Below are 18,531 nucleotides of genomic sequence, written 5' to 3'. Positions count from 1 at the left end.
GAAGAAAGCAGAAGGGGATTTTTTCCTTGAAGCGTGAAAGAGACAGACAGACGAGCGAGCTTGGGCACAAGCGTATTGTGTTTTGTTTACAAACAAAACACAGTAGACTTCCAAGATGGCTGAAGAGTGGTTTTAGCAAGTTGGCCCACCTTAGGATATACTTCTACGCGCCTTGGTTAGTAGTAGCCATTTAGACGTTAAGTTTTCTGTTCCTTTTCATTATGGTAAATTACACTGTAGTAGCCATTTAGGCGTAAGGGTATTCTATCTGTTCTTCCATTGTTCAGCAGACCGGACAGCGGAGACAGCTGATATCATTGAGATCATTGTTGGGTTATTTATAGAACAGCAGCCCGATGTTTCTTGCAGAGCAGAGCAGTTGTATGGATGAATCGATCTTTGTTCCACCGTGGATCGATCTCCATAGCTGATGATGGTTGCGTGGACGTAGTTATTCTATAACAACACAAAGATGGTCAATTGAGGGTCCTGAGTTTGAACTCACGATCGATCGCTTAGTAAGCGAACGCGTAACCAAGTGGCTACGAAGATCCCCGACGTACTAGCGTTGTACTTTGAAATTTGTATGTCTGTCACCATTTACAGCGGTAGAACCATGCAAGCAACTCGGTACAATCGCTGTATCTGTACCGACATATTTCACAGTTCTACATGGCTACAGTTGTACTGTGCGTAGCGCCATAGACGGTTAGTGGTGGGTAGCATAATCAACCCGAATCAAAGCACTTGATAAACGTTCTTTTCATTGACTTTCTCTTAAGTTAATAACTCACATTGGAAACTTGTTTGTTGTGTTTGATAGTTTAGACGCTGAATAAAACCCCTTCTCATTGAAATATTTGGTGAAAATTGGAAAAGATTCTGATTGTCAGTTTGACATACGGTACAATGTACAACCCAAGGCGCGTAGAAGTATATCCTAAGGTGGGCCAACTTGCTCAAACCACTCTTCAGCCATCTTGGAAGTCTACTGTGTTTTGTTTGTAAACAAAACACAATACGCTTGTGCTCAAGCTCGCTCGTGATCAGTCTGTCTCTTTCACACTTCAAGGAAAAAAATCCCCTTCTGCTTTCTTCCCTACTGTTTTCATATACCGCTCCCCTAACCAACTTAGTGACGAAACGGCCTCACCTAGTACCATAGACCCGTCTTGGTACAACCAAAGTATTTCTGTCATGGTACGATGATACCTGTACCGCAGATCCGCCTTCGAAACCGGTGATGTCTCGCACGCAAACCTGTGGTCCACTTATTGCTCGGTTAGTTTGAAACATAGGATACGATCTTTTAGCAATGTCCGACCGAGCGTTACGTTTGCCCGGTTAATTTTTGTTTCGATATACAATACTGCGCCATAATATTTCTAGTCTACTACATTTTTTCTGAGTGGTCGTTTCTGTTGCAATCGTTTTCTGCAGCGTGGGGGATTTGGGAGTTTGTAACCACCTAAAAATACGATGGTGTCTGTTGAAGCGCGGTTTGCAACATGCTGTACTGTGTTGGCGTGTGCAGGATATAAATCAGGGTATGAGTTAGAGGGAATGTAGATGGCGACAAGACAATATTACCGACGTTGCTGTTTAACATGTGCTGCTACATGTTCGAGAAGTTCGCACTTTGACAGAGGAACATTCTTTCTCAAGCATTGGACGAATTTTTTTTTCTGTATTGCTTTCAGTTTCTTTTATAACTTACAGTCAGCTAAATTAACTGATCGCTTTCCCGACCCTCGTTGATACATTTTTCTATTCGATACATCCGCTGGAGGTTACCCAAATTACAATTTTTATTGTAATATGGCCAATTCTAACAGCAAATGTTTGTTTATAAGAGTGTATCAACAATGATTTTTTTTCTCAAAAAGTTAGTTTTACAAAGCTTTGAAAACTATTGATCGATAAACTTCCTAAGAAAAACCAAAAGAATCCTTACACCGTTGAAAAAAATTAAAAAAGTGAACTAATTATTCAAAGTTGAGAAAAAAATTCGAAATACTTTCAATCCTGTGTGTAAATTTGAATAATATTTTATAAGCCAAAAATTTGGAGTAAATGGCCTTCGTTATTTAAACTACCCCACCTCCAAAAACCTTGTTTATTGTCTTGGTCAACCTAGTGTCAATGTCCACTCTTGTTAACGGTGGAGACGGAGGGAGTCTAAAATCATGCTTTTTTATCCATGTGGTTTATGGACAGCTTCTAAATCGTTATTCCTTCACTGCAATAAAACGTGTTATATTCCCTAACCCTATAATGGAGGTGCGGATTAAAATAGCGTGTGTTTCTTATGTCAAGAATATTGATTATTGAGCTCATGTTAGCGGAGTACTACAAAAAAGGCACTACCTGGAAGAGGGAAAGTGTGAGAGAAGGGAGCTGGGTTATCGTTCGTAAGAATCTCGGAAATTCTTTATACGCGTGTTCATTACAAGTTGAACGACCTTTTTAGACGTAGAACTTCCGAACAGAACGGGAATCGAACCCGAAACTCCGAATAGGCATAATATGTGTGACGTAGGATTGGGTGATCTCGGATGATTATTAGAAGATCGATCTTATCCATTTCCTTCTTTTGTACTCGAGAAAATCGAGAAAATCACTGAACTAGATGTTGACATCAATTCCAGGCGAAAGCTTGTTTTTTAGAACTGGCGCCAAAATCAAGAATCGCCTTCGACTAAATGACAGACGTATGGCACGATTGCCTTTTATGGAATCGTTGTCAGCTGAGTTCTGGGCAGATACTCGGTGTTGAATTTCTTATAATATTTTTTCAATAAATTTATAACGACTCTCCCTGACGGCACAATATGAAAGCCCTGGAAATTTTTTGTTTGTGGACTTATTTTTTTTTGTGGTCTTCATGCTGATGAACAAAACAAAATGCTACTGAGGTTTAAATAGAAATATGAAATTTGTATTCCCTGTTGAAAGAAAAGATCATAATCATATGAGGGGCTTGGAATGAATTCGATTTGATCGATTTCTCTTAAATTTTTTTAGTTAATAACTCAAAAACAAAAACGTTCCAATTTGAGTTTTCTATAGAATCTTATAGATGAGGTTCTGACCTATCTTCCACATTGTCAAATACAGCTGGAAATAAGTTTGCAGCAAAGTTATGACCAAAAGAGAAAATCGATTATGTCACTTACACCCCTTTCGTTTTGAGCCCCTCATATAGAATAAGCAGATAAATTGAAAAAAAGCCTTTAATTTTTCAAGGTTCGATTCTTTGGTACCGATTTAATCAGGGGATCAATCCCTACGCCATTCGGAGAATCGATTCGACAAGATTGATATTTTTATAAAGATGACCCAATCCTAGTGTGACGCTGAACACACAGTTTCTTGATTATGACTTCGATGTTTGTTAGGTCTCCTTTGCCGCATCTTACTCAAATATGTCATGAATATGTATGTATGATCCACATGATAATCATATATGAATTCAAATTTTGGCTGGGACAATGCGAGACTTCAGAATCTAATATTGTAATCGTAAAATAATAAAGATTCGTTCGTTTCTACGAAGGTGAGGGAGCTTCTGAATGGAAGCAAAAAAATTATATTTGTTCGTGTTTCCCGACGATACTCACTTGCGTTTTACATAGAGACAGGTAATGAGATATAAGCAGTTGTGATATCGCTTCTACATCGGTTCTGCGACCATCTTGAGTCTACTGCGGTTTGTTTGTGAACAAATCACAATACGCTTGCACATGACTTGTAATTTCCATCCGACTGTTCACGCTACAAACTTGTCTTGTTGCCTTTAAACATAACGTATTATACAATTAAAGTACTTGTAGCACAGAACACCACTGCGATTATCGATAGAATGCAGAATTTCAAAAGTTTATCAACATTTTCTATTTTCATTCAAACTATCCGCAATGACTCATGTGCAACGTCAACGTCTGGTGGCGACATTCAATATGAGACCTAAATTATTCTGTATAAGATTAGAAAGCCCGGAGGCAGTTTTGAAAAGTTAAAATTGAAACTTTACATTATGTTATTCGATTACATGAAACACATTGTCCTGACTTTATTTCAACCATTTGGTTATACGTTTCCTGATAACCCAAAAAAATCCGCCATTATGATATAGAATCATCAAATGACAAAGTTTACGTTTAATATTGTTTCACAGTTTGCGAAAAAACGTGTTACTCCGTAACAATAGTCGTTAGCTAACTGGATTTTTCTGCTCTTTCCACCCTGAATATATCTATAATGCTTCCTTTACAATGCAAGCTCTTAATTGCATGCGATTTACTCACTAGCGATATTTTTCAGTGTAGCTCTTTGCAATGGTGCGCGATATCGCACGATAATATGTCATAATCTGTCTGTCAAACCTACATCCCTCTAATCATACTGCCATAATTTTTCATGGACAAAGTTGTACTAGATTATTGAAACAGCAAGCAAAAAATTCCAGATAATCAATAATTGAAAAACTAACAGATTCAACCGGATATTAGTATAAATCTCGCGTAACTTTTGAAAAGGTCCTATGTAACAAATGTAAACAAATCGAGTTAATGGATGCACGCTATTAGTCTTCAATCATTAAATGCATTACAAAAACAATCGTTCAAGTATCTATTTTCTTCATCTTTTCATCGCCGATACAAAAAATATCCAATGTACAGATTCGTATTTTAAGCACCCGGCTGTTACTTCGGACGCCACTTTCCGCCGATGCCCGAAACGTCCGAAGTAACAAAGCAGTCAAAACAACACGAAGTCGTACTTCGGTCGTTTTAAGTTTTTGTTTCTTACAGTAGTTGTTATCGATTTCAGTTCAATTCAACGGGTGATAACAATAATAATCTGTCTTTAGAACGAAATGCTGATTTTTGGATTGTTGTTTAGTAGTTAGTTTCAAATTCTTATCGTACAACGTAATATGTCCAATGTGCAAACGCGGACAGTCAAAACGACCAATGTAACATTTTTCGCTCATTGGCTTCAACTTTAAACTCAAATTACGGCACAACAGCTACGATTGGTTTTGGAGAGTTATTCTTGATCGCTAGTGGTGAGAGGAGCGATAAAGATCGATAACTTTTAAGACAATACGCGGAATAATGTTCGGGTCTTCAACTTCGTTTTTCTCGAGTTGACGAAAATGTTACATTGGACCTTTTCAAAAGTTACGCGAGAAATGTGTAAAAATAATTATGATTGTGCAGCAATACGCTGAATATTTATTTCGATATACCGTTCCACCCATCTAGCATATATTGTTCCACCTGTTTGATGTATGTAGTGTCTCCTGTCAAAGCAACGCGATATTCGCAGCCAAAGCATGGAGAGTTCTATCTTTTATCGCACTATCATGGGCAATTACGCGCTTTGCTCTGATTGGTTGGCGGATAAAAACATTATTGAAGAAAAAAAATCGCGCTTATTGTGAATGGCTGTAAGGCTAGGCGCAAATTGAGAAGCGTATAGCGCTCGTAAGCGAACACGAGACTATCAACACGACTCATTCGTGCCACAAACGTAGCGTGGTGGAGCGCATATTGAGTCGCAGTTTGGTGTAAATGACGTGCCACTCGCATACAACGTCTAATTCACACAGAGTTGTGCGATATATTTATTTACTAACACAACCATCCGACCGGTACAACCATACAGTATCAGACTCACGGCGCTATATGATTGTTCACCAACACAACCAGCATGAGCAGCACGAGAAACTGTGGCTCAGCCACAGCGTCGAGCGAGTCATGTCTCACGAGCGCTCCTCCATCTCGCGTCATCTGACCAATATGCGCCGTTCCATCTGTTTCCATGAGCCACAAAGACAGGCGCTACATCGCGTCAAGTTACTCGCGCCATACGCGTCTCAATTTGTGCCTAGCCTAAGGGTGCTCATACACTGTTTGACCGAAGCCAAATATTTGACTCTTTTTGACAGATAAAATTTGGTCAACGTGTACTGATCAAATATATCCTACACAAAACACGACAAGCAAATATTCAATTATTGGATGCCTAAAATATTTTTTCAGTTTGTTCTTCGAACCTGTCGGTACATGGTTAGGTTGCCTTGGATATTTCAGTTGATTTTTTTCCATGTTCGGTGTTTGATATTGTTTACTACTGTTTAAAATTGAAGAGTGGCAAACAAAATAGTGTTTGTACAAATATCAAATCAAACCTTATCTGTCAAAAAATATCAAATATTTGACCTCCGGGCAAACAGTGTACGGCCACCTTAAATCCGGCATAATTACTACACGAAATCCGTGCCGTCTACGCGAATTCCCACAAATTGCACCTCCGCCAAATGAGTAACGAAAGTATCGCACCTACTATAACATTATCTTGCCCAGTGACTTCTCGCTGCACTTGTGGATCAGCTGTGTAATATTTACTATTGATATGTTTGTTTTTCTCGTTTTCCCTAGTACGTGATATACATTTATTTTATCATTTTAATTATGTTGGGGTTCAAACATGCATCGTGCAAGGTATTTTTTTTCATGTTTCTCAGTATAACAATTTTTTAATTGAGAACAAATTTTGGTGAATTTTTTTTAGCTTTTACACTCGTCACGTTCTTCCTGTTTTTCTCGTTTGTTGAGCACATTCCATATGCGTGATGGCATTGGGCACATTTCGCTGGATAACGAAAAAACTCGCAATTCCCTCTCGATGGAGATGATGGACAGTATACAGAAAAATATCGTGACGAATCAAGACAATCTCGAAGTACGATGCTTTGTACTTTCCGCAAAAGGTCGCGTATTTTCGGCCGGTCACAATCTTAAAGAGTTGACTGCTGATAGAGGTCATGGTTATCATAAGCAGGTATTTTCCAAATGTTCTGAGCTAATCGGGGTTATTCAGAAATCGCCCGTACCCGTTATCGCCAAGGTGGACGGATTGGCTGCGGCCGCTGGCTGCCAGCTGATTGCTTCGTGCGATTTGGTAATTTGTAGTGACAGAAGTTCATTCTCCACACCTGGTGCTAGTTTTGGAATTTTCTGCTCTACACCTGGTGTTGCAGTGGTTCGTGCCGTTCCTCGTATGAAAGCATCTTATATGCTTTTCACTGGTCTTCCGATCGACGCACGAGAGGCTTTGAGCGCGGGACTTGTCAGTAAAGTTGTATCATGGAATGAGTTGGATGGAGAAACTGAAATCATTTGCAACGCAATCAAGTCCAAAAGTCGTTCCGTAATTGCATTAGGCAAGAAATTCCTATATGAGCAAATAGCATTGGATGTTGATACCGCTTATCGTAAGGCAGAATATTTGATGGCTGAAAATCTAGCAACTCCTGATGGACAGGAAGGTATCAGAAGCTTTGTTGAAAAACGAAAGCCTTTATGGAAGCATAATTAATTGACAACATGGGCAGATGTTGACATTGCATTTATTGTTTATTGTTATACTTAGTTTTCATGTAAATACTCAAATATAATTATTCTAAAAAATGGAATATATATGAGTTCATTTTATTTTAGTTATTAAAATTAGTGTCAACATTCTTATAATGAGACGGATACGCTTTTCATGTTCTTTCAGTGAATGAAGTTTCCCACTTCACTAATTCAAAAGATGAGCCATGGTTGGGAGAAAGTTCGAGAAATGGGCTATGATTGAAAGTAAGACTAAAACAATAGTCTAACAATAAGTACAAGTCCGGGAATGTATATTCGATTCTTTGAAAAATAAAAAAGAAATAGTGTGCATAATTTCCATCTAACAAGATTCTCGTATATGATTTTTTAAAAAGTTCAATCTTTATGGGTCATCACTGACGAATCTGGTATCTCTTTCTTAGCTATGACATTTCTCGATAACATTCAGTCATCGAGTCCTATTATAGAAATCGAGTCGATAAGAATTTTGCTCGTTAGCTCTTTTTTACTATTATTGATACCGAGCAAGTCAATAGGATCGACCGAGTGAAAGCTATCGGAGCAACGGTCATACTTTTTCGAGTTTCAGTAGAACCCCGATTATCCGCTAAATAGTCGGGCTAGATCACCGCGTATAACGAAAAACGCGTATAGCGCAATAAAGGACTAAAAATGAGGTACTAATACGAAAAAAGATATTTTAGCATGAAAACTATGTTTTATCAATACAGAAATTGTTGAACTATCCATCTGTAAGGTCGTTTACATCGGAGATCAGATAATGGGCCTGATTACGAACGTCACTTCACGGTGAAAACAAAGTGAATTGTGCACAACCTTATTACGGTTGTCACCGTGTGTGTAGAATCCAGAAGAGTTCATCCGTCGTGAAAACTTTGTTATTATGAATATCACGATACTGTCATGTCACGGAGAAAATCCGGTATATTTGTCATTTGTGTTTTAGATGGCGAAAGCTAGTCACGCGGAATGGAGTAAGTTCAATTTCGTATTTATTTAGCTTTTTTGCTAACATTTTGAATATTGTCTTGTCTTGTTTAAGAAACAAAAGATAAACAAACCAGAAATTTACCTGCCTGGTGGCCTTTTTAGAACGAAATTCTGACATATCCAGAGGACGTAAATTTGTTTATTTGGATTCCGTTAATGCGCTATGGGATGTAATTAAGGATTAAAAATGTAGCTCCCGTAGGCCCATTGGAACATGGCGAAGGTCTACTTCCGATTGTCCTGAATGAACAGATTTTTTTTGTTTCTATTTTTTAGGATTAGACTAAGAGAGAGTTGCAATACCATAAAATGGCAATGGAGGCCACTGGCCCAAATACGATCAGTATGTTTGATTATGTATAATATTGATTAGTTGATATTTTGAATATAAAATAATAACTGTAAAGGTTTTCCCACATTGCATAGTTAGTTTTTGTAATTCAAACATTCACAATTGGCGGACCAGACCAGAATCAGGACGATAGTTATAACTTTTTACGTTATAGATATTTTCAACGGTATTGTTTTGAAGACATACTTTGAATGAAAGAATATTAAAAAAGTGCTGACCAGTTTCTGTTTAAATAATCAAACCTTATGTCCCGTGTATCAAATTACACGAGAATGGGAAGGATAAGAGGATTGAACTTCGGAATCCCATATGGGAGTAGCCCATATTATACTGGTCGTGAGGTGGATAAATTCGAGTTTGTTCTGAGATATAGAAGATATTATTATTCATCAGAATTGTAGAAACGGTTCATAAAAAATGATTCTAAATATTTCTCACTATTCAAACGAATAAGACAGAGCTAAGTACAAGAGTATGCGAGATTTCGATTATTAAACATAATAGTAATGTTTTATCTCTAGCGTAAAATTACATTCCTATATGATCAACAACTACATTATTCCCGAGCAACCAAGTATTCCTCCTCATCTTTGAGTCAGCATTTGATTCAGCAAACTAGCGAGGTATAATCGCAAACTTGTCATTCTAAAACATACGATTAATTAAATGGAAAATTATCTCATACGCTGTATTGATTTTACCTGCATAACGTTCAACGTCCGAAATTATGCAACGGGTCTCCAATTAATTGGAACATTGTTCTCCTGAAACACGCGAGGATCAAAATCCTACTTCGATGATGGTATCCGCAGGTGCAACATCGTTAGTCAGTCAGAACCCACCAACGCCAAGCGATAGCTAACGTCAAGTTGCAGTTCTTCAGACATACTCGAGCTACATTCCTGCACAAGCTATATCCGCAATGTATGTCATTGCGGCCCTATGTATCAGCCATGTATGTCTGGCCAACTGAATTGGAATCCTAAATCAATCGTTCCGATCCAGGTATTTACCCATCAATGTGGTGACTCCAGACAGCTGATCCAGTTAATTCCATGTGGCAGTCAAATGCAGCCACAATCGACGAGTAACCGAGAAACAGTAGCACCCGCTGTAGACCCCAGCAAGCAACAACGTATGCAGAATCCGAATGCGCCGTAATACACTTACAGAGGACCAAGTCCCGTTGTCGCTCCAGGTATTCCTCCGAACCAAACACGAAATGTATAGCAAGGAACAACTGGTTCATTCTCTACGGCACTAGATGCACACCAGGTGGCAGCAAGGCTGGTAATGGGGAAAGAATTGCCATCCTTTTCTGGCAATCTCGAGGACTGACCAATCTTCATATGCTGCTTCGAGCAATCGACTGCAGTCTGTGGTTATACTGACGCCGAAAACTTGATTCGATTACAAAGAAGTCTGAAAGGGCATGCGCTTGAGTCAGTGCGTAGTCGACTTCTGCTTCTTTCGAACATTCCTCAAGTAGTCGACACATTAAGAACCTTGACGGCAGACCCGAAGTCCACATCCGATCGCTACTTGAAAAAGTCCATCGAGCCCCAGCACCTCGACATGATCGTCTCGAAACGGTTATCGAATTTGGTATAACCGTTTAAAATCTCGCCGATCACCTAAATGCAGCAAACCAGTTTACGCACTTGGCCAATTCGATGCACATGCAGGAACTTGGCGAGGGGGGTCTCTGAAGATGGAGTGGGCGGTCTACAAAAGTAAGCAGCCATACGCGACGTAAATTGGTGTATGGGGTTGACGGTTGCCGCCTAAACACCATACACTCCTCCACTCCCCCCTTCAATCCTCACCGAATGTCTCTGCCAGTCATCACTCTACGAGCTGCAATCTTTGTCCTATGTTCCGGGTGCTCCCAGTAGTCTTGTATGCGAGGGTGCGTACGGAGGTTGTATTCGGTTTCATTGACGAAGGGTCTTTAATCACTCTTCGAGAGGAAACAGTTGCTGATCGCCTGGGTATTTCCGGATCTGTAGAACCTTTAACCCTATAGTGGACGGGTAAGATAACACGGAAAGAACCACAATAGCAGCGATTACAGCTAGAAATCTCGGGAGAGGGTAATGCGAATCGTCATAAGCTCGGTGAAGTTAGAATGGTTATTTGGTTGATATTGCCTTCCCAATCGATAAGGTACAGGGAACTCTGCGAACGATATCCACAGTTGCGTGGACTACCTTTGAAAGATTATGATCTGATCCGACCAAAGTTATTAATCGGATTGGACAATATTCGTCCCTGTGTTCCCTCGAAGTTACGCGAAGGGGCGTCAATGGATCCGATAGCTGCAAAGTGTAGATTGGGTTGGAGCATCTACGGGTGTGTGAAGGTTGTTGTTTATTTTCGTGCGGCGCCATCTGCCGATCCGGACCGGCAGCTGAACAATAAACTTCGAGACTACTTCGCACTAGAAGATGTCGGTGCAACTGAGCCGTGTGAACTTCTGGAGTCAAACGAAGAAATGCGAGAAAAAATTTGGAGAAAACAACACGGCGCACTGATCGCGACTGGCGCATCGATGATCCGGATTTTCACTAACATAACTTGGGAACTGATCAAGCAAATTGAACCAAATTTGGCATGTGTTAGTTCTAAGGGACAATAAATATTTCTATGGTGTCTCGACACTCTTCCCGCTCTAAAGTTGGGAGGGCTGCCTTACAAATGAAATACAGTTTTCTGCATATTCTGAGAACTAATCAAGCAAAGGGGTAAGCGCAAAACTCGAGGAAGGAATCGTTCGATTTGATATTTCATCATTTTATTATATTTTATGTATCAAACATGTATTCTATGTAAGGGAGAAACATGTTATTTGCATGTGATTGGAACATCTTGAACGAGGATAATTTCTGAAAATAATTTGATATTACAATGACGAGTTTTGATAGAAATACTAGAAAATTTTTAGTGAAAGGAAATTGTAAAGGGTCAATTCAATCAATGAACAGTTCTGCGATTGGACCCTTAAACGTTCGCCTAGCAAGAAAACGTCAATGTTTGAAGGTATTGATAACAAAAAAACCATTTTGGGCGGAACGAAGTTTGCCGGGTCAGCTAGTTGAGAATAAAATTGTAACTATGTTACAGCTTGGAGCAGCTTGAAGAAAAACTGCGTTTTTCGTGCTGTCGTGATTAGTGTTACAGTCGTTAAGAAGACTAGTTGGAATAAAACAACAATGTTCACTTATGCTATTTTATTGAATAACTAAGGACCGTATCGTTAATTATGGGTACGCTCAAAACACAGCTTTATTTCAAATATTGCATTTATTTTTCAGTTCTGATATCAAAATATTGTATCTTATGAATGAAAGAAAGGAGTAACAGTAAAAAATAATCAAGATTCTGATTTTCGCGCCAATGATCGCACCTGCTTCTTGATGTCCCTCATTAGGTTCTGGACAACCGTCTCATCGACTTGTTTGCTCACATTTATCCAATCCTTTTTGAACTGCTCAAGGTCATCGGCTGCCTTGTCCTTCTTCCGCAGTCGTCCCTTCATCAAAGCCCAACATTTTTCAATAGGTCTTATTTGCGGACAATTTGGAGGATTCATCTCCTTTTCCACAAAATCGACATTATTCTCGCGATACCAATCCAAGGTCAAACGTGCATAGTGGCATGATGCCAAATCAGGCCAAAATAGTGTCGGACCAGTGTGCTTTCGGATGAGCGGTAACACACGCTTTTGGAGACATTCTTTCCGGTAAATTTCACCATTCATATTCCCGAGAGTGAAGAAAGGAGATGATTTCATGCCACATTGACAAACAGCTTGCCAAACCAGCACTTTCTTACCGAATTTTTCGCAAAAAATTGACTTCTCCGCGTTCGGGACATCTGTTCCTTGCTTTACAGTGTAAAACTGTGCCCCAGGAAGAGTTTTGTAGTCCAGTTTGACGTAGGTTTCATCATCCATGACGATGCACAGTTCGCGTTTGCTTAAAATCCCATCGTAAAGCTTACGGGCACGGGTTTTCACGGAACTTGCCTGAATTTGGCTGCGTTTGGGACATTTTTGCTTTCTATATGCCTTCAGTGAGTTACGTTCTTTGGCACGTTGAACCATACCGATTGATGTTCCACACTTTTTTGCGCAATCCCGTATCGATAATTCCTTTTTTCTTTCAAATTGCCTGCAAATCTTTTTATCCAAGTTTGGCTTGGATGGCCCAGGTTTTCTGCCGCGACCGGGTAGATCCTTCAATGTATTATACATACCAAATCGCTTGATAGCGTTTTGGACCGCATGGACGCTTACTCCTTCCGCCTTCGCCAATTTTCTCATTGATATTCCTGTTTCGGAGCAGTATCTGGTCACAATGGATTTTCGTTTTTCTTCTGTTAGCCCTCTCATGATTGCACTTTTAGGAAAAAACGATCTTTTAACAATGCTAACTGAACGCTAACTGTGTCAACAACAGGAGAAAAATAAACAGCTGTCAAAACAAGCTATAGTCTTTTTCAGACGGAGACTCTAAGGCGTACCCATAAATAACGATACGGTCCTTAGCTGACTCGGCAAACGTTGTTCTGCCAAATAAATTACTTCTCATGATTGTTTTGGTGATTGAAAAAACAATAACTTATATATTGTAAGTGTGTTTGAATGGTTTTACGTTTTTGATCCATTCGTTGATGAATATCAAACGAATATGTGGCGATGAGAGCTTTGACATACAGAGGAATTGAGCGTTTTAGACGATGACCGTTGACAACAATAAAAAAATAAAATCATTCAAATCGCTTTATTTCTATGTATTTCATTTACGTAACTGATGTGTTTGATGTAAAGTGTTAATATGAAAATAAATAAAAAAATTAATAACATTAATAAGTAAAATGTGAAGTGGAAGAAAGTAAAATATATTTGTCTTAAAGTAGAAAATGAAATAAAAAATCAACAATTATTTTATTCAATTACGGTCTCGTTAGTGAATGATAGGTTTTCTGATTGTTGGGTCCCGTTCCAAATTCATGATTGTTGGGTCCCCGTTCATGAATTGTGAAACCAAAGATATGACAAACAACTTCATTACAGCCCAATTTGTTGGCGCATTATTTCTTCGTTGTAATTCAATCGAGAAGTAGGCACATCGATATTCTGAAATTAAAACACAGCCATATTGCTTCCCTTATTCACGGACTTTTATTTGAGGGGCTTAGAATGAAAAGGATGTAAGTGATTTGATCGATTTCTCTACATCGACTCTCTCTTTTGGTCATAAATTAGCTGCAAATACATTCCCAGCTGTATTTGACAATGTGGAAGATAGGTCAGAACCTCATCTATCGGATTGTATAGCAAACTTAAATTGGAACGTTTTTGCAGTTGAGTTATTAACTAAATAAAAAGTTGATGAAGAGAAATCGATCAAGTCACTTACACCCCTTGCATTCTGAGCCCCTCATTTGTATTTCCTGCTTTTCGACGAACAGCGGAACTCAACATTAATATGAACATTGAATGTTTTGCTCAGTTGAGGCGAATATGGTACTACCCAACGATCTCCAGTCCGTCAACGTCTGCGTTACAGATATTTGTCAATGGCTGTCCGTTTCTTCATTTTTATATATTAAATATAAATAAATAAATATTACATGTACAACAACACTTACATAATTCAAAAGGCACTGTATTTCACACATTAAAGCTGTGTTTTCTTAACAGCCGAATAATGTTTTTTTTAATTTTTTGACGAAGATTGTAACTGACGAAGTTTTATACGAACGGATAATTTAGTGTGAACAGTTTATTGTAGAATTTATATATATATATATATATATATATATATATATATATATTTTTTTTTTTCAATGAATACTGTACCTGAAGAAGTTTTTTTTGAACGGATTATTCTGTGTAGAATTTGTTGTTTTTTTAATATTATTTTCAAAAATTGTATTCAGCAGTATTATGTCTGTCATGATCATGGTGATGATGGACTATTTTTATTTTTTATTTTTGTTGTTTTCTTTTGTAGTAGTAAAAAAAAAAAAATAAAAGTAGTCTACAAAAGTTTGAGCCTCGCGCGCGTCGCACAGATATAAAGAATATAAAATAAAAGTTTTGTGAGGACCGGTCTAGGATTTTTTCGTGATGGAAAATTTCTCGATATCTCTGTATGGGGGTACTCATTGTCTATCCAAAACTAGGCTGGCGGTTGGACTTATGCTCTGGTGGACCAATTGGCTGCAAGGGCCTAGTCGGGATCGTATCGGCTCTGTGGCGGACACGACTGAGTATTGTCTTCTCTTTTGATAATGTAATAAAATACATGGATATATATTCTTGTTCAGCATCCTGAAGTTTTGTCTAAACCATGTTTTTTGACGTAGGACTATGTCTTTCATTTCTATACCGGGGTGTAAAACCAAAGTTTCGAGAACGAAAGCGTTACGCTGGAGACCGAGATTTTGAGCGTTAATAGCTCTTAAACAACTGAACGAAATGGTATGATAAACACTTCATTTGAAAGATAAAATGTCTACGCGTCATAAACTTGTTACTTTTTCATCCAAAAACTTGTTTCAATAGTCTTAAAATTCCTTTCAAAACAGGCTATTGAAATCACCAATCGGTATATAAGCGAGCGCCGCTCGTAAACCCACTCAGTTATGATTGAACAGCGATTGGAGCATGTTGTCGCTGTTGTTGTGAAGCTAATTTCGTTTATCTTGAAAACGCTGATGAACGGTGTCACCAAGAGCCTGTTTGTGCACCTAAGGCCAAAAGGGAATCCATCAGGAGGAGAGTGATGCCACGGTTCCGCTTGAAACATCGGAGCAGCCGCCACACACACACACACACACACACATACACGCGCGGAATTCTCGTTGCTATCATCGTTGCTGAAAAATAATCTGCCAGTTCCCCTGGGAATTGAAAAATACATTCATGCGAAAGAGTTTATTTTGATGTTTTCTATCCATAAAACACTGCAACCAAATACATTTGGTTTTGTTATTTTTCAATCAATCGCAATTAACAGGAAAGCTTCTGAATATTTTTTTTCCCCATCAGTGGAAATTTTCGTATCCAATATTGGATGCATAACATGAAAAACGGAAAATGTTTCACATCGCGAAAATCAAGTCATTTTCGAGCGATTATTTGCTTTCTACTCATATAATGCTGCGACCAAATACATTTCGTTTTGGATTTTTTCAATCAAGTGCGATCAACGTAAGACCACGTCTTTCGGCAATTTATTAGAGGTGCAATGAATCTTTAGGAATTCCCGCTCTACGCGCACTGGCAAACAATGTTTACTCAACAATTTCTCAAACGAGAAATGGGTGTTGTGAGAAAGGATTAGCGAACGCGAAAACGACAAACGGGAGAAAGATACGTTTGGAGGTTGAAGGAAATTGGCAGAAAACTTCTTCATTCTATCATTCAAATAATGTGATTCATACCACATCGTTTTGCCAGAAAAAGATTATTAATGTTCAAAGGAGGAATCGAGTCCTCCGAGGAAATTACCCAGCGCAAATTAGAGTCGACTATCGATTGCGGCATTCGTACACAAATAATTTTATAATGCAGTTTCACCAAAGTGATTTCTTCGGATATATTCACTACATCATGTCATGTATTTCATATTCTTCATTAAGAAATCCATATCCATGGCACCTATCGGTAACGAATTATTATCGAAACCACGATTTTCGCTAAATGCTCCTTTCAGTTCGGCCTGTAAAAAACTTTTCTGTACTCTAATCCATCAAATTTGGAGCCCTGAAAAGGGCCGTTGATTATATGCTAAACTAATATAGCACGCTCTCCTCGGATACGATGGGCCAACTGGATGTCCTTGGGCATGTTGTGACGCGTTTTGCATGGATAGCACACAAATTGGTATCTTCGAATAAGCCTACTGCAGCGTCATAGCCGCGGAACTATGGAAGCGCAAGTCGGTTTTGAAGTCCTGAGCAATTCCACGATCCAAATGCTGCAAAGGTAGCTGCGGATCAGCAATTCGGTCGACTTCTGATAGCGATGAATTTCACGCAAAGTTCCCTGTCGATAGCGATGTGGCTTCTCCACCTATCCTGCTACTGGTGCGCTTATCCGAGCTGACTTCGTGTGCCTTACCACCGAATGACTAACGAGCTGTCTGCGAAAGACTAACGAGCTCGAGTCCTCACGGTGCGAGAGTAGAGTAAGAAATGAACGAAAGCAAAGGAAGCGTCATTTTATAAACCATAAAAGTATAGAATCTAAATCCCACCCTTATTATATTCGTGAGTATACAGTAAGCTTATATAATAAAGAGGGTGGGGTTTACATTCGATTCTTTTATGTTTTATAAAATGACACTTCCCTTGTTTTCGTTCATTTCTTACTCTACTCTCGCACCGTGAGGACTCGTTTCATCGGGACATCGTTAGTCCTTCGGTGGTAAGGCACCACGAAAGCAGCTCGGATAAGCGCACCAGCCGCAGGAAGCGTGAAGAAGCCACATCGCTATTGACTGGGAACTTCGCATGAAATTCGTCGCTATCAGAAGTCGACCGAATTGCTGATCCGCAAGCTACCTTTGCAGCATTTGGTTCGTGGAATTGCTCAGGACTTCAAAACCGACTTGCGCTTCCAAAGTTTCGCGGTTATGACGTTGCAGGAGGCTTATTCGAAGATACCAATTTGTGTGCTATCCATGCAAAACGCGTCACATCATGCCCAAGGACATCCAGCTGGCCCATCGTATCCGAGGAGAGCTTGCTATATTAGCTTAGCATATAATCAACAGCCCTTTTCAGGGCTCCAAATATGATGGATTAGAGTTCAGAAAAGTTTTTTACTGGCCGAACTTAAAGGAGCATTTAGCGAAAATCGTGGTGTCGATGATAATTCGATACCGATAGGTGCCATGGATATGGATTTCATAATGAAGAATATGAAATATATGACATGATGTAGTGAATATATCCCCATATCGAAGAAATCACTTCGATGAAACTGTTTACCGTTTGTCGTTTTTAAGTGTTGGGAAAGGGAATTATTTTTGCTGAGTAAATTCCAAGAAAAAAACCATTCCTTCTTTAAGCGTGATTCATTCTGCTTCGGAACAACGGAACAGTGATAATCATTTCATACAAAAGATAAAATGTCCAAGAGTTATATGATTGCTATTTATTGAGTCGGAAAATTGTTTCAATAGCTTAATGATAGCTTCGAAAACAGGTTATAAAATGACGTTTCCTTTGCTTTCGTTCATTTCTTACTCTACTCTCGCACCGTGACGACTCGTTTGTTTGGGACCAAGCAGATAGCAGGTTAGTCTTTCAGTGGTAAGGCACACGAAAGCAGCTCGGATAAGCGCACCAGCCGCAGGATAGGTGAAGAAGCCACATCGCTATCGACCGGGAACTTTGCGTGAAATTCATCGCTATCGGAAGTCGACCGAATTGCTGATCCGCAAGCTACCTTTGCAGCTTTCGGATCGTGGAATTGCTCAGGACTTCAAAACCGACTTGCGCTTCCAGAGTTCCGCGGTTATGACGCTGCAGGAGGCTTATTCGAAGATACAAATTTGTGTGCTATCCACGTAAAACGCGTCACATCATGACATTCAGCTGGCCCGTCGAATCCAAGGAGAGGGTGCTATATTAGCTTAGCATATAATCAACGGCCCTTTTCAGGGCTCCAAATTTGATGTATTAGAGTTCAGACAAGTTTTTTGCAGGCCAAACTGAAACGAGAATTTTCGTTTGGATGCC

At 39.2% G+C, this 18,531-nt stretch overlaps 1 protein-coding gene across 2 annotated transcripts; it reads left to right on the top strand.

The window, feature by feature from the left end:
• The first annotated feature begins 6,372 nt into the window (after nucleotides 1-6,372).
• LOC129771072 (enoyl-CoA hydratase domain-containing protein 3, mitochondrial) lies at nucleotides 6,373-7,756 on the top strand. 2 transcript variants are annotated; one of them, XR_008742273.1, is made up of 3 exons: nucleotides 6,373-6,512; nucleotides 6,583-7,450; nucleotides 7,512-7,756. XR_008742273.1 is itself a non-coding variant. In XM_055774365.1 (2 exons), exons 1-2 carry the CDS (start codon nucleotides 6,483-6,485, stop codon nucleotides 7,387-7,389), a joined length of 837 nt encoding a protein of 278 aa, XP_055630340.1. In that variant the 5' UTR covers nucleotides 6,373-6,482; the 3' UTR covers nucleotides 7,390-7,756. The 2 variants fall into 2 exon arrangements, 1 of the variants encoding a protein (XP_055630340.1); XM_055774365.1 differs by having other exon boundaries at nucleotides 6,583-7,756.
• The last annotated feature ends 10,775 nt before the right edge of the window (nucleotides 7,757-18,531 follow it).

The sequence above is a fragment of the Toxorhynchites rutilus genome, chromosome 2, assembly GCF_029784135.1.
Source record: "Toxorhynchites rutilus septentrionalis strain SRP chromosome 2, ASM2978413v1, whole genome shotgun sequence".
Classification (NCBI taxonomy): Eukaryota; Metazoa; Arthropoda; class Insecta; order Diptera; family Culicidae; genus Toxorhynchites; species Toxorhynchites rutilus.
Note: the sequence above shows the minus strand (reverse complement) of the source record. Positions and strands in the feature narration are given on the sequence as shown.